Source organism: Pristiophorus japonicus, chromosome 3 (assembly GCF_044704955.1).
Source record: "Pristiophorus japonicus isolate sPriJap1 chromosome 3, sPriJap1.hap1, whole genome shotgun sequence".
Classification (NCBI taxonomy): domain Eukaryota; kingdom Metazoa; phylum Chordata; class Chondrichthyes; family Pristiophoridae; genus Pristiophorus; species Pristiophorus japonicus.
The window spans coordinates 304174321-304189220 of record NC_091979.1 but is presented as its reverse complement, the minus strand read 5'-3'; the positions used below and the strand labels follow the sequence as shown (position 1 = coordinate 304189220).

The 14900-nt window shown below is 46.3% G+C and overlaps 1 protein-coding gene across 2 annotated transcripts in view; it reads right to left on the bottom strand.

The window, feature by feature from the left end:
• Positions 1 to 14900, bottom strand: part of rtkn2 (rhotekin 2) — a 47635-nt gene that overhangs the window by 13217 nt on the left and 19518 nt on the right. For both annotated transcript variants that reach the window (XM_070876849.1, XM_070876850.1), the window contains 3 exons: positions 12583 to 12677; positions 5218 to 5324; positions 6 to 137 (listed from right to left, as the gene is read on the bottom strand). In XM_070876849.1, the coding sequence (XP_070732950.1) occupies positions 6 to 137; positions 5218 to 5324; positions 12583 to 12677 (334 nt within the window). The remainder of the gene's footprint in view (positions 1 to 5; positions 138 to 5217; positions 5325 to 12582; positions 12678 to 14900) is intronic.

Here is a 14900-nt window from a genome sequence, read left to right as displayed (position 1 = left end):
TGCACCTTATCGATGGCAATTCTTAGTGTGGGATCCACACGTGCCTCAATTTCTTCAGGAGAGTAATACGCCATGAGATAGCCACTTCTCAGGACACAGTACAGCCTCGTCCAGTTAGGCAGGCCTCCTACAGTTTGCTGGAAGAAATAAAAAGAGAGATGTAGCCCTTAATGACAATATTCATAAACAGTCTGGCTCCCATGCTCCCAACAGGTTCACACTAATTAAAGACAGATGAGATCAGTTCCAATCACTGTATGCTCCTGAAAATCATTGCTGCGTTTGGGATGGGGCGTGCTCATCAATCTGTTCAGACTGTGCTGTGGAGGGAGCTCCACAATTCCAACAGCCCTTCTAGCTCCCTTTCAATCCGTCTCGCGATAATGTCGGAAAGGATGTCTTGCTCCATCTGTATTAGCAGATGAGAATTGACACACAAAAAATCTCAGTTATGATGTGTTGTTTGTTGTGAAGGGAGCACAGTGAATTGGGGGTGGAAACAGCTAGTGAAAGCACTTGGTAACTTTTATTCTTTGTGTGGTAGTATTTACTTGCAGAAGAGGCCCATTATAACTGCACTTGCTTGGGATGCTTTAGGGCAAGAAAAGCTTCCTAATGTAACTAATACAAAGTGAAAGACTTTTCAAACATTTAAAAAACTTCCTTTCCCAGTACAAAATGCTTCAATCCTCATCAGTCTAAACTTTTCCCTGCGCCAGTGAATACTTTGACAAGCTATTTACTCTTTGCGATCTCTGCCAGGGCCAAGTGGTTTTCACTTGGAGGGATATCGGAGAGCTGGCAAACAACAGAGCAATTCAATATTTACAGGTTTCTCGCAACTGCTATTTACACTAACTTCGTTTTCACCAGAAATGGGGGAGGTGTAGCGCTGGCAAAGAGCCCTGAAAATCCATTTCGACATGGTTAGTAAAATCATTGATCAAAAGGATGCAGACCTTCACTTTGAAATTTGGCTTTATTGAGTCGGTAAAACAACACAGAAAATGAATTCATTCTGGGACCAGATACTGGAGGAGTGCCCAGTGTTTTAAAATTCAATGTTGTAAAAGTAGCTTCCTACTAAATACGAGGAAAGAAGCCTCTGCTTCTGGCACAGCAGCTAATCTGCTCCAGTTTTATTCCTTTTACCACAACAAAATCCTACACACTAACTCTTGAGAAGAGTCCGAAGCTGGTCACTGCAGACAAGGTGTGGTCATAACAGGAACAGCAACATCGCACCAGGAAAAGCACATCGTATCCGCGGCCCCCCCACCCCCAACACTGCTGTCGGCTCACGGTGCGCACAACTCATAACCACAACCAACTGATCAAGGGCAGTGGTTAGTCAAAGATGGCGCCAATGATCAAACTCCACGCATCTATCATCTTTCATCCCATTCAAAGCAACCGTGCAACTGGATAACCTGCTAACTGTACACACTGGGACAATCGGAAAAGCTCATGATCGCTTCAGGTGCCTGGTCGATGGAAGGAAAGATTTCCCAACTCTTTTGTTGGATGCAGGAATTCCTTCAGATGTGGGAACCCTGCCCTGAAATGGAATGATTGGATATATGGAGTGATAGGCTAGTTCAATGGCTGTACAAAGGCATGACTGACAAGCTCACGAAACCTGGTCATAAGACCATAAGAAATAGGAGCAGGAGTAGGTCATACGGCCCCTCGAGCCTGCTCTGCCATTTAATACGATCATGGCTGATCTGATCATGGACTCAAATCCACTTCCCTGCCCGCTCCCCATAACCCCTTATCGGTTACGAAACTGTCTATTTCTGTCTTAAATTTATTCAATGTCCCAGCTTCCACAGCTCTCTGAGGCAGAGAATTCCACAGATTTACAACCCTCAGAGAAGAAATTCCTCCTCATCTCAGTTTTAAATGGGTGCCCCCTTATTCTAAGAATATGCCCCTTAGTTCTAGTCTCCCTTATCAATGGTAACATCCTCTCTGCATCCACCTTGTCAAGCTCCCTCATAATCTTATACGTTTCGATAAGATCACCTCTCATTCTTCTGAATTCCAATGAGTAGAGGCCCAACCTACTCAACCTTTCCTCATAAGTCAACCCCCTCATCTCCGGAATCAACCTTGTGAACTTTCTCTGAACTGCCTCGAAAGCAAGTATACACTTTTGTAAATATGGAAACCAAAACTGCACGCAGTATTCCAGGTGTGGCCTCACCAATACCCTGTATAGCTGTAGCAAGATTTCCCTGCTTTTATACTCCATCCCCATCATGTGTCCGATGCTGACAGCGTTCACTCTAACCCACGAGGGTTGGAGGAGGCAGGAATAAAATCTGTTACTGCATGTTCTGGAGACAATAGCATCAGCTCCCTCCGATCACTTACAACCACTTAAAACTAAGTAGCGTCTACTTCAATAATGAGAATGCATTATTGGAACAGGCCAAGGGAACAGAATTTACAAATTGCTGCAGAAAATAATCTACCGATTCACATGCTGATGTTCGGCATATCCAGCATTAGTTGACGGTTTTAAATTCACTCAAAGATTTCAATCGGGCCCAGCTGTTAGTAGTTTAGATGGAGCTTGTTTTGTTACGCTGGCTGGAGATGCGCGGAGTACAACAAGATGGAAACAGTATGCAAATGATCCCCAGTAATCACATCTAACCATCTGTACATAGTGCAGAGCAGTTTTTCCTTCATCAGGCCTGTATTTTCGGGTGGTGGCTTGCTGAGTGTTTCGATCAAACTGCTGATATGTGAAACCGAGATGATAGCTTTGTGTGTTTAATCTTTCTCTAGTCTATCACAGGAGTTGTTGAGGTTGCTCCATTATTTCCCCAGTATCTGCACAATGAAAGTAACAAGTTTAAACAGGCACAACCCATGTTGCTATCAAGGAGCAAGGTGACCTCCCCCTGACCTCCCTAAACGCTATCGCAATAATAGTTCGAAATCAAAGCTCCCAGCATTCACCTGCCTTCTCAACTTCAATGCAAACAACTTCAAAGCACAAACAGCGATAGTAGCCAGCGCAGGAACACCAGTCTGAAGGCTCCCTTACCAGGTTTTGTCTACGACTAGACAATTAGCCAGGCTTAAGCTGCAGCACCCCTCGCTGAGTGAGACCCACGTTTGGGAACCTGTGACATAAACTTCCAGCGACACCAATAGAAAAGCAGACGAGTGTGAAGTGGTCGGAGGGACGCCAGACGAGTGTGAAGTGGTCAGAGGGACGCCAGACGAGTGTGAAGTGGTCGGAGGGAGAGCAGACGAGTGTGAAGTGGTCGGAGGGACGCCAGACGAGTGTGAAGTGGTCGGAGGGAGAGCAGACGAGTGTGAAGTGGTCGGAGGGAGAGCAGACGAGTGTGAAGTGGTCGGAGGGACGCCAGACGAGTGTGAAGTGGTCGGAGGGAGAGCAGACGAGTGTGAAGTGGTCGGAGGGACGCCAGACGAGTGTGAAGTGGTCGGAGGGAGAGCAGACGAGTGTGAAGTGGTCGGAGGGAGAGCAGACGAGTGTGAAGTGGTCAGAGGGACGCCAGACGAGTGTGAAGTGGTCGGAGGGACGCCAGACGAGTGTGAAGTGGTCAGAGGGACGCCAGACGAGTGTGAAGTGGTCGGAGGGACGCCAGACGAGTGTGAAGTGGTCAGAGGGACGCCAGACGAGTGTGAAGTGGTCAGAGGGACGCCAGACGAGTGTGAAGTGGTCGGAGGGAGAGCAGACGAGTGTGAAGGGGTCGGAGGGAGAGCAGACGAGTGTGAAGGGGTTGGAGGGAGAGCAGACGAGTGTGAAGTGGTCAGAGGGATGCCAGACGAGTGTGAAGTGGTCAGAGGGACGCCAGACGAGTGTGAAGTGGTCGGAGGGAGAGCAGACGAGTGTGAAGTGGTCGGAGGGAGAGCAGACGAGTGTGAAGTGATCGGAGGGACGCCAGACGAGTGTGAAGTGGTCGGAGGGAGAGCAGACGAGTGTGAAGTGGTCGGAGGGAGAGCAGACGAGTGTGAAGAGATCGAAGGGACTCGGTGTTGTTTTTTTGAGTGTTGGAGGAGATGGAGGACGAGGAGGAGAGGAAAGGGAGGGAGCCTGGTGGCATATATGGATACCTGGCTGTGGGATTGGCTGACAGGCCTTCATCCGCTCCTTTGTGGGGGGTTGGAGAGGACACGTGAAGTCTGCTGGAAAACTTGGAGCGAACTTGCGAGCGGTGACCCGGTTCGAATTTCTAGGCCAATATGTTTACCCCACAAGTGTACCTGCCATGGGAGCGTTTGATGGGACAGTAGAGTGAGTGATTGATGCAGTGATCACCCACCACTGAAACGGATCATCATTTATTTGGTCATTTTTCTCATTGCTCTTTGTTTAATCTTGCTGTGTGCAAATTAGCTGTAGTATTTTCCTACATTACAACAGTAACTACATTTCAAATATTTGGCTGTGAATCGCTCTGGGATGTCTTGAGGACATGAAATACACTACAGAAATGCATGTCTTTCTTTCTTGTATACCAGGAAATAAATAATGTTGGGACAGGGTTTGGGGAAGCAGAAAGAGGAAAGAAGATGGTCTTTTGTGAACATTGTGTGCAGAAAAGGACGAAGGTGGCAGTTTGCTCCTTTCGCGATGGAATTCACCCAAGCGCCCTATCATTCCCATAGGCACAGCCATCTGGACTCTGGCACTTCAGCCAAGTGTGCTTGTAATTTACCTTGGATTTTTAGCTGTTCTGCAAACAAAGGACCTCTCTAGTCTCTGTTGTTTGGCTGGAATCATTCACCAAAACAATTTCAGCTAGGGTATCCAGAAATCGCATCCTCATCGCCAAGGTGATATATTCGTTACGGCATCGCAAACACACAGACTGCAAGGTGGCTGTTAACTCAGGAACTTGTCAGGTGACCTGACCTGTTTATTCTTGTAAACAGCAATGGCTGCATTACCACAGTAGTCCACTAGTTGGAGCAGTAGTCCATAAGGTGGCACTATTACACTCCTTATTTTAATTGAAATTAAGGCAGCTGCTTTGCATTTTTCCTAACACCTGGAGTGAAACACAGTAAGTGATTGTGTGCAAGAGCCAAAGACAGCGAGGAGCTGGTGGGACAAGAAAGAAGCATGTTTGAGAACTGTACGGATGGAATACCACTTCAGTGTGCACAGCCAGGATGACTTGGAACGCCACAAGAAAGCCAAGGCTGGCACGTGTATGGGATGAGTCATACCTGCAGATTGAGGTATCCAGCCATCATGTCCTGGGTCATACATGCAGGCTGAACTACTAATCGGCAGCACACGTTTCCATACAAGGGCAGCCAGAAGGAAGCTTCCTCTAGAGGGAGAAACATGGATTGAAAATTATACAGTGACTAACACTTTCAACTGCACAGCTGGAATATACTGGAGAAACAGCTGGCATATTACTCACTGACTGAACGGTTACTCAGGATGTTTAAATAAGAACTGACTGGAATTACCCATTTAATAATTGAATAAACATAACCCCACCGCCCCCATCACCCTGGAAGTGTATTTTACATAGCTAGCACATCTTCCATGGCAGTGCTCAAGGTGAGCTGCAGGATATGCTATTTTATAACAACAGGCATGCGGGCAGCAGTCCCGCTGGACGCAGACAGAAGCCTAACAAATTTTAAATCGGTGACCTATGATATATTTAGGACACCCGCCACCATTTCAGAGTGAGTCACACTACCACTGCTAGTCTTTATACCCGCCCGCATTTCATGGGTGGCACAGGGCCAGAAACGGCCAGTGTGAGCATGACTTAAGAGTCAGGAAGGAAAAGCTAGAAGCAATTCTGTAACTCATTCTTCCTTGATGCTTTCTCTTGGGAGTTCTGAGCCTAAACTTGAACTCCTTGCTTCTGATTTTAGTATCTGAGAAATGTTAATAGTACAATCAGCTGCTACATTGACCATTCGCTACCCAGTCCATCACCAATGGTTTCCCTCACTACACCAGTCCCGGTCCATCACCAATGGTTCCTCACTACACCAGTCCCTGTCCATCACCAATGGTTCCTCACTACACCAGTCCCTGTCCCTCACCAATGGTTCCTCACTACACCAGTCCATCACCAATGGTTCCACACTACACCAGTCCCAGTCCATTACCAATGGTTTCTCTCACTACACCAGTCCCAGTCCATCACCAATGGTTCCTCACTACACCAGTCCCAGTCCATCACCAATGGTTCCTCACTACACCAGTCCCAGTCCATCGCCAATGGTTCCTCACTACACCAGTCCCTGTCTGTCACCAATGGTTCCTCACTACACCAGTCCCTGTCTGTCACCAATGGTTCCTCACTACACCAGTCCCTGTCCATCACCAATGGTTCCTCACTACACCAGTCCCAGTCCATCACCAATGGTTCCCCTCACTCATCATCACAGCCAGTCCCTCGGAATCTAAAAATGAGTCCTTAGGTGGCTGAACAGTCCAATATGAGAACCACAGTCCCTGTCACAGGTGGGACAGATAGTTGTTGAGGAAAAGGGTGGGTGGGACTGGTTTGTGCACGCTCTTTCCGCTGCCTGAGTTTGACTTATGCATGCTCTCGGCGATGAGACTCAAGGCCCTCCCGGATGCACTTCCTCCACTTAGGGCGGACTTTGGCCAGGGACTCCCAGGTGTCAGTGGTGATGTTGCACTTTATCAGGGAGGCTTTGAGGGTGTCCTTGGCTCATTTGCCGTGAAGGAGTTCAGAGTAAAGCGCTTGCTTTGGGAGCCTCGTGTCTGGCATGTGAACTATGTGGCCTGCCCAGCGGAGCTGATCAAGTGTAGTCAGTGCTTCAATGCTGAGGATGTTGGCCTGGTCGAGGACGTTAATGTTGGTACGTCAGTCCTCCCAGGGGATTTGTAGTATCTTGCAGAGACATCGTTGGTGGTATTTCTCCAGCGACTTGAGGTGTCTACTGTACATGGTCCATGTCTCTGAGCCATACAGGAGGGTGGGTATTACTACAGCCCTGTAGACCATGAGCTTGGTAGCAGATTTGAGGGCCTGGTCTTCAAACACTCTTTTCCTCAGGCAGCCGAAGGCTGCACTGGCGCACTGGAGGCGGTGTTGAATCTCGTCGTCAATGTCTGCTCTTGTTGATAAGAAGCTCCCGAAGTATGGGAAATGGTCCACCTTGTCCAGGGCCGTGCCGTGGATCTTGATGACTGGGGGGGGGCAGTGCTGAGCGGCAAGGGCAGGCTGGTGGAGGACCTTTGTCTTACTGATGGTTCCTCTCACTACACAAGTCCCAGTCCATCATCAATGGTCCCTCTCACAGCAGTCTGTCACCAATGGTTCCTCTCGGTATATTCAATAATCCCTACATATCCGTATAATAATCCCAAAATGGCAGTGCATTCTACATGGATAAAATAAACAGGCTCACCATCACATCTGACCCTCTCCACCACCACAGGGCAGAGCACAGGCAAGCACAGGATGACATGAGTTGAGCAGATGCTGATTTAACTACTTTAAATAAACTTTTAAATAGTTTCAGGAGGATATGGCCGAGTGAATATCCTTGAAACAAACCCCTCTTTTAGATTTTGATCTATCTCCTGCTTATTTTTCAAATGCATGAAATTGTGATCCATTTAAAATAAATGGTATGACATTTTTCATTAAAGGCTGAGCACAGAAAAACATAATCTGATTGTGTTAAACGTTCATTGCTATTATTATTCACCTTGTAGAAACATAGAAACATCGAAAATAGGTGCAGGAGTAGGCCATTCGGCCCTTCTAGCCTGCACCGCCATTCAATGAGTTCATGGCTGAACATTCAACTTCAGTACCCCATTCCTGCTTTCTCGCCATACCCCTTGATCCCCCTAGTAGTAAGGACCTCATCTAACTCCTTTTTGAATATATTTGAATATATTTAGTGAATTGGCCTCAACAACTTTCTGTGGTAGAGAATTCCACAGGTACTGGAATTAAAAACCATTTCATACACAATCATTGAAAAAACTGAAGTGCCCAAGAATATGGTTTGCAGGAATGGAGAGCTGAATGTTGTGCACTCAGATAGACCTGAATGATTGCCTGTAATCTATTATCATACTGATTATTAATGCCAGTCCTCACATTTCCCTGTGAATGTTCAAATGGCTTCAAAAGAAATATATCAAGTGTACTTAGAGAACGTTGCCAAACCTCCAGGATTGTCCTGGAGTCACAAGGGATTAAGGATTAATCTGCTGCAAGCAACCGGGCAGGAAAAAAAAATCATAGGGGCGTTAAAAATAATTGAGTGCAGTTTTCATTGTCTTTGAACATTTTTGTTTATTAGTTCTAAAATTATTAGAGCTGGGACAACGGGCTGTTTGACCGACAGTAAAGAATCATCCAATTGGGTAATGAAGAGTCTGCTTGCTGTCCAATTGGGAGTGGGAAGGCGGAGCGCCGCGAGGATTACGTAGAATTTACAGAAACAGGCCATTCAGTCCAGACGTTCCATGCCCCGCTCGAGCCTCATCTCAGTCCTCGTCACTTAACCCCATCAGTATAATTTAAAAAAAAATTGTTCATGGGATATGGGTGTCGCCGGCAAGGCCAGCATTTATTGCCCATCCCTAATTGCTCGAGAAGGAGGTGGTGAGCCGCCTTCTTGAACCGCTGCAGTCCGTGTGGTGAAGGTACTCCAACAGTGCTTTTAGGGAGGGAGTTCCAGGATTTTGAACCAGCGACAAGGAAAGAATGGCGATACATTTCCAAGTCAGGATGGTGTGTGGCTTGGAGGGGAACTTGGAGGTAATGGTGCTCCCATGCGCTTGTCCTAGAGGTCGCAGGTTTGGGAGGTGCTGCCGAAGAAGCCTTGGCGAGTTGCTGCAGTGCGTCTTGTAGATGGTATACACTGCAGCCACGGTGCACCAGTGGTGGAGCGAGTGAATGTTTAAAGTGGTGGATGGGGTGCTGATCAAGCGGGCTGCTTTGTCCTGGATGGTGTCGAGCTTCTTGGGAACCTATGCAGGGAGACAGAGAGAAGTAGAATGGGGGTAGAAGCAAAAGATAGAAAGAAGAAAAATAAAAGTGGAAGGCAGAGAAACCCAAGGCAAAAATCAAAAAGAGCCACATTGCAGCAAAATTCTAAAAGGGCAAAGTGTGTTAAAAAGACAAGCCTGGAGGCTCTATGCCTCAATGTGAGGAGTATTCGTAATAAGGTGGACGAATTAACTGCACAGGCAGCAATTAACGAATAGGATATAACTGGCATCACGAAAACATGGCTCCAGGGTGACCAAGGCTGGGAACTCAAAATCCAGGGGTATTCAACATTCAGGAAGGATAGACAGAAAGGAAAAGGAGGTGGGATAGCGTTGCCGGTTAAAGAGGAAATTAATGCAATAGTAAGGAAGGATATTAGCTTAGATGATGTGGAATCTGTATGGGTAGAGCCACAGAATACCAAAGGGCAGAAAACGGCCTTTTTTGTTGTTGTGTACAGACCACCAAACAGTAGTAGTGAGGTTGGGGACAGCATCAAACAAGAAATTAGGGATGCGTGCAATAAAGGTACAGCAATTTATCATGGGTGACTTTAATCTACATATAGATTGGTCTAACCAAATTGGTAGCAATACGGTGGAGGAGGATTTCCTGGAGTGTATTAGGGATGGTTTTCTGGACCAATATGTCAAGGAACCAACTAGAGGGCTGGCCATCCTAGACTGGGTGATGTGTAATGAGAAAGGACTAATTAACAATCTTGTTGTGCGAGGCCCCTTGGGGAAGAATGACCATAATATGGTAGAATTCTTTATTAAGATGGAGAGTGACACAGTTAATTCACAGTCTAGGGTCCTGAACTTAAGGAAAGGTAACTTCGATGGTATGAGACGTGAATTGGCTAGAATAGACTGGCAAATGATACTTAAAGGGTTGACGGTGGATAGGCAATAGCAAACATTTAAAGATCACATGGATGAACTTCAGCAATTGTACATCCCTGTCTGGAGCAAAAATAAAACGGGGAAGATGGCTCAGCCGTGGCTAACAAGGGAAATTAAGAAAAAATAGCAAACATGAGGACTGGGAGAAATTTAGAATTCAGCAGAGGAGGACAAAGGGTTTAATTAGGAGGGGGAAAAGAGAGTATGAGAGAAAACTTGCCGGGAACATAAAAATTGACTGCAAAAGCTTCTATAGATATGTGAAGAGAAAAAGATTAGTGAAGACAAACGTAGGTCCCTTGCAGTCAGATTCAGGTGACTTTATAATGGGGAACAAAGAAATGGCAGACCAGTTGAACAAATACTTTGGTATTTGGTACAAAGGAAGACACAAATAACTTTCCGGAAGTACTAGGGGACCGAGGGTCTAGTGAGGAGGAGGAACTGAAGGATATCCTTATTAGCTGGGAAATTGTGTTAGGGAAATTGATGGGATTAAAGGCCGATAAATCCCCAGGGCCTGATTGTCTGTATTCCAGAGGACTTAAGGAAGTGGCCCTAGAAATAGTGGATGCATTGGTGATCATTTTCCAACAGTCTATCGACTCTGAATCAGTTCCTATGCACTGGAGGGTAACTAATGTAACGCCACTTTTAAAAAAAGGAGGGAGAGAGAAAATGGGTAATTATAGACCAGTTAGCCTGACATCAGTAGTGGGGAAAATGTTGGAATCAATTATTAAAGATGAAATAACAGCGCATTTGGAAATCAGTGACCGGATCCAAGTCAACATGGATTTCTGAAAGGGAAATTGTGCTTGACAAATCTTCTGGAATTTTTTTGAGGATGTAACTAGTAGAGTGGACAAGGGAAAACCAGTGGATGTGGTGTATTTGGACTTTCAAAAGGCTTTTGACAAGGTCCCACACAAGAGATTGGTGTGCAAAATAAAAGCACATGGTATTGGGGGTAATGTACTGACATGGATAGAGAACTGGTTGGCAGACAGGAAGCAGAGAGTTGGGATAAACGGGTCCTTTTCAGAATGGTAGGCAGTGACTAGTGGGGTGCCGTAGGGCTCAGTGCTGGGACTCCAGCTATTTACAATGTCCACTAATGATTTGGATGAAGGAATTGAGTGTAATATCTCCAAGTTTGCAGATGACACTAAACTGGGTGGCGGTGTGAGCAGTGAGGAGGACGCCAATAGGCTGCAGGGTTACTTGGACAGGTTAGGTGAGTAGGCAAATGCATGGCAGATGCAGTATAATGTGGATAAATGTGAGGTTATCCACTTTGGGGGCAAAAACACGAAGGCAGAATACCATCTGAATGGTGGCAGATTAGGACAAGGGGAGGTGCAACGAGACCTGGGTGTAATGGTACATCAGTCATTGAAAGTTGGCATGCAGGTACAGCAGGCAGTGAAGGCGGCAAAGGGTATGTTGGCCTTCATAGCGAGAGGATTTGTGTACAGGAGCAGGGAGGTCTTACTGCAGTTGTACAGGGCCTTGGTGAGGCCTCACCTGGAATATTGTGTTCAGTTTTGGTCTCCTAATCTGAGGAAGGACGTCCTTGCTATTGAGGGAGTGCAGCAAAGGTTCACCAGACTGATTCCTGGGATGGCAGGACTGACATATGAGGAGAGACTGGATCGACTGAGCCTTTATTCACTGAAGTTCAGAAGGATGAGAGGGGATCTCATAGAAACATATTAAATTCTGATGGGACTGGACAGGTTAGATGCAGGAAGAATGTTCTCGATGTTGGGGAAGTCCAGAACCAGGGGCAGAGCCTAAGGGTAAGGGGTAAGTCATTTAGGACTGAGATGAGGAGAAACTTCTTCACTCAGAGTTGTTAACCTGTGGAATTCCCTACCGCAGAGTTGTTGATGCCAGTTCATTGGATATATTCAAGAGGGAGTTAGATATGGCCCTTATGGCTAAAGGGATCAAGCAGGAAAGGGGTACTAAGATGAATGATCAGCCATGATCTTATTGAATGGTGGTGTAGCTCGAAGGGCCGAATGGCCTACTCCTGCACCTATTTTCTATGTTTCTTGAGTGTTGTTGGAGCTGCACTCATTCAGGCAAGTGGAGAGTATTCCATCACACTCCTGACTTGTGCCTTGTAGAAGGTAGAAAGGGTTTGGGGAGTCAGGAGGTGAGACGCTCTCCGCAGAATTCCCAGCCTCTGACCCGATCTTGTTGCCACAGTATTTTTGTGGTTAGTCCAGTTAAGTTTCTGATCAATGGTGACCCCCAGGATGTTGATGGTGGGGGATTCGGCGATGGTAATGCCGTTGAATGTCAAGGGGTGGTGGTTAGACTCTCGCTTATTGGAGATAGTCATTGCCTGGCACTTGTGTGGCACAATGTCTTCTATTCGTTTCTCCCTGATGTACTCTACGAGCTTCCCCTTAAATGCATCAATGCTATTCGCCTCAACCACTCCCTATGGTAAAAAGTTCCACATTCTATCCACTCTCTGGGTAAAGAAGGATGATCTTGTCAGGCGACCAATGGTGGGAGCGGAGCAGTTGGAGGCGGGAGGTCATGTGATGAATCCTCCCAGAATGCGTCCAGAGTTGGCAACCTTAGGCTTCGGTGACATCACATAGTAATGTGAATAATAAAGGGCTTGTGAGTGTAAAGCAAGACCTACTCACCGTTTCCTATGATAGTGAGGCTATGAGTTCGGAAGCTGGCTTCAACGTCATTAAGTTTTAGTGTAGTTTCTGCAAGCAAGTGATATCTGGCACCACTAGAGGGAGAAGAGCACAATGTTAGTTTGCTGCAATGTCGACGGAGCATGTGAGCCAAATATTGCGAACAAGTATCAGAGTATGTACATCTGGTGGATGCAAGTTAGCTCCAGAACCATAGGAATTGCAAGACAGAAAATAACCAAGGTCCATCTAGTTCTCCTTCTACCATTGCATGATACAACAACAAAGGGGTTGTTGACCAATCAATCTCGATCAATGAGTCTACAACAGACCCAGACATGAGGAGAGGAAAACTCCAGTGGTGGGTGAACAGCTTTGGAAACCATAGGTCCAAAGTCTTCTGTTTCTCTCAAGCACGCTACATGTCACGTTCCAAATTACTCGTGCTGTTGATGTAATCTGGGCAGACGGGAGTCCAGTTCCACCACACTTGCATCACTCGGTGATTACAGTCATTAATTCCTGCCTCGTGCTTTATTCCTATTTGTCCCATTTCCTCACTCACCTTCAATTTAGTTCTTCACGTTCCCTTGTAAGGATTTTACATTGAACTGCACTTAGAATCATACAGCGCAGGGGCCTTTTGGCTCACCATACCTGCTCCAGCTTTGACAGAGCTATCCAATTAGTCCCACCCCCTGCTCTTTCCCTTTGGTTCTGTAAAATTGTTCTTTTCAAGTGTTTACCCAATCCCCTTTTGAAAGTTATTATTGAATCTGCTTCCACCACTTTCAGGCAGTGCTTTCCATATCATAACAACTTGCTACGTAAAAACAGTATTTTTATCCCCTCCCTGGTTCATTTGCCGATTATCTTAAATCTGTGTACTCTAGTTACCGACTCTCCTGCCTGTGGAAAGTTTCTCTCTTCTATCAAAACATCTCAACATTTTGAACATTTCCTGTATATTTTCTCGTATATCTCAATCACTATCCCCTCCCTAGTCTTAAAGTTACTTACTCGCCATTGGTCACTGCCCTCACCTGGTTGGAGATGGAACAATGACCAGTTGCTTAGCCTCTACACAAGCCACTCTAAATCAGGCACTGGAAGGGGAGAGCCCTCACCGACTTGCCTAATTTCTCCTTGGATCGGGGGGGGGGGGGGGGGGGGGGAAAAGAGACCATTTAGCTTACACACGATGGCTCCCTGAGTGAGCAAATACCATGTGTGCAAGGAGATTGAACTACAGACCCATTACCAGTTAGTGCCACTCCCCTATCCTTTCTTCCTATATCCCCTTTAAATTTTTGTTTTTCAAAAAAAATCATTCATGGGATGTGGGTGTCGCTGGCAAGGCCAGCAATTATTGCCTTTCCCTAATTGCCCTTGAGAAGGTGGTGGTGAGCCGCCTTCTTGAACCGATGCAGTCCGTGTGGTGAAGGTACTCCCACAGTGCTGTTAGGGAGAGAGTTCCAGGATTTTGACCCAGCGACGATGAAGGAACGGCCGATATATTTTCAAGTCAGGATGGTATGTGACTCGGAGGGGAACTTGGAAGTGATGGTGTTCCCATGCACCTGCTAGGTGGTAGAGGTCGCGGGTTTGGGAGGTGCCGATGAAGAAGCCTTGGCGAGTTGCTGCAGTGCATCTTGTAGATGGTACACATTGCAGACACGGCCGAGGGAGTGAATGTTTAAGGTGGTGGATGGGGTGTCAATAATGTGGGCTGCTTTGTCTTGGATGGTGTCGAGCATCGAGTGTTGTTGGAGCTGCACTCACCCAGGTAAGTTTAGAGTATTCCATCACACTTCTGACTTGTGCCTTGTAGATGGTGGAAAGGCTTTGGGGAGTCAGGAGATAATACCCAGCCTCTGACCAGTTCTTGTGGCCATAGCATTTACGTGGCTGGTCCCATAAATCCAGTTCCCTTTTAAAAATTATTATGGATTTCGGTTCCATCACTGCTTCCAGTAAAGTATTCCAGTAAAGTATTCCCAACAACCCTCTGGGTAAAAGAAAACGTCTTGTGCCCTCTCTCTTCATTTTTTTGTGATGATGTTAAATTTTATCTCCTCTAATTATTTTACTCACTCACCAGTGGAAACAGTTTTTCCCTATTTACCTCAGCTTCGTAATTCTGAATACTTCTATCAGATCTCCTTTTAACCTTCTCTGCTCCAAACAGTGCCCATTTCTCAAGTCTCTCTCCTCATAGCTAAAGCTTCTCATCCTTGGCATCATCTTAGTGAATGCTATTCGTACCCTCGCCTTGTCCTTGACATCCTTCCTAAGGTAGGGCACAGCACTCTAACTGT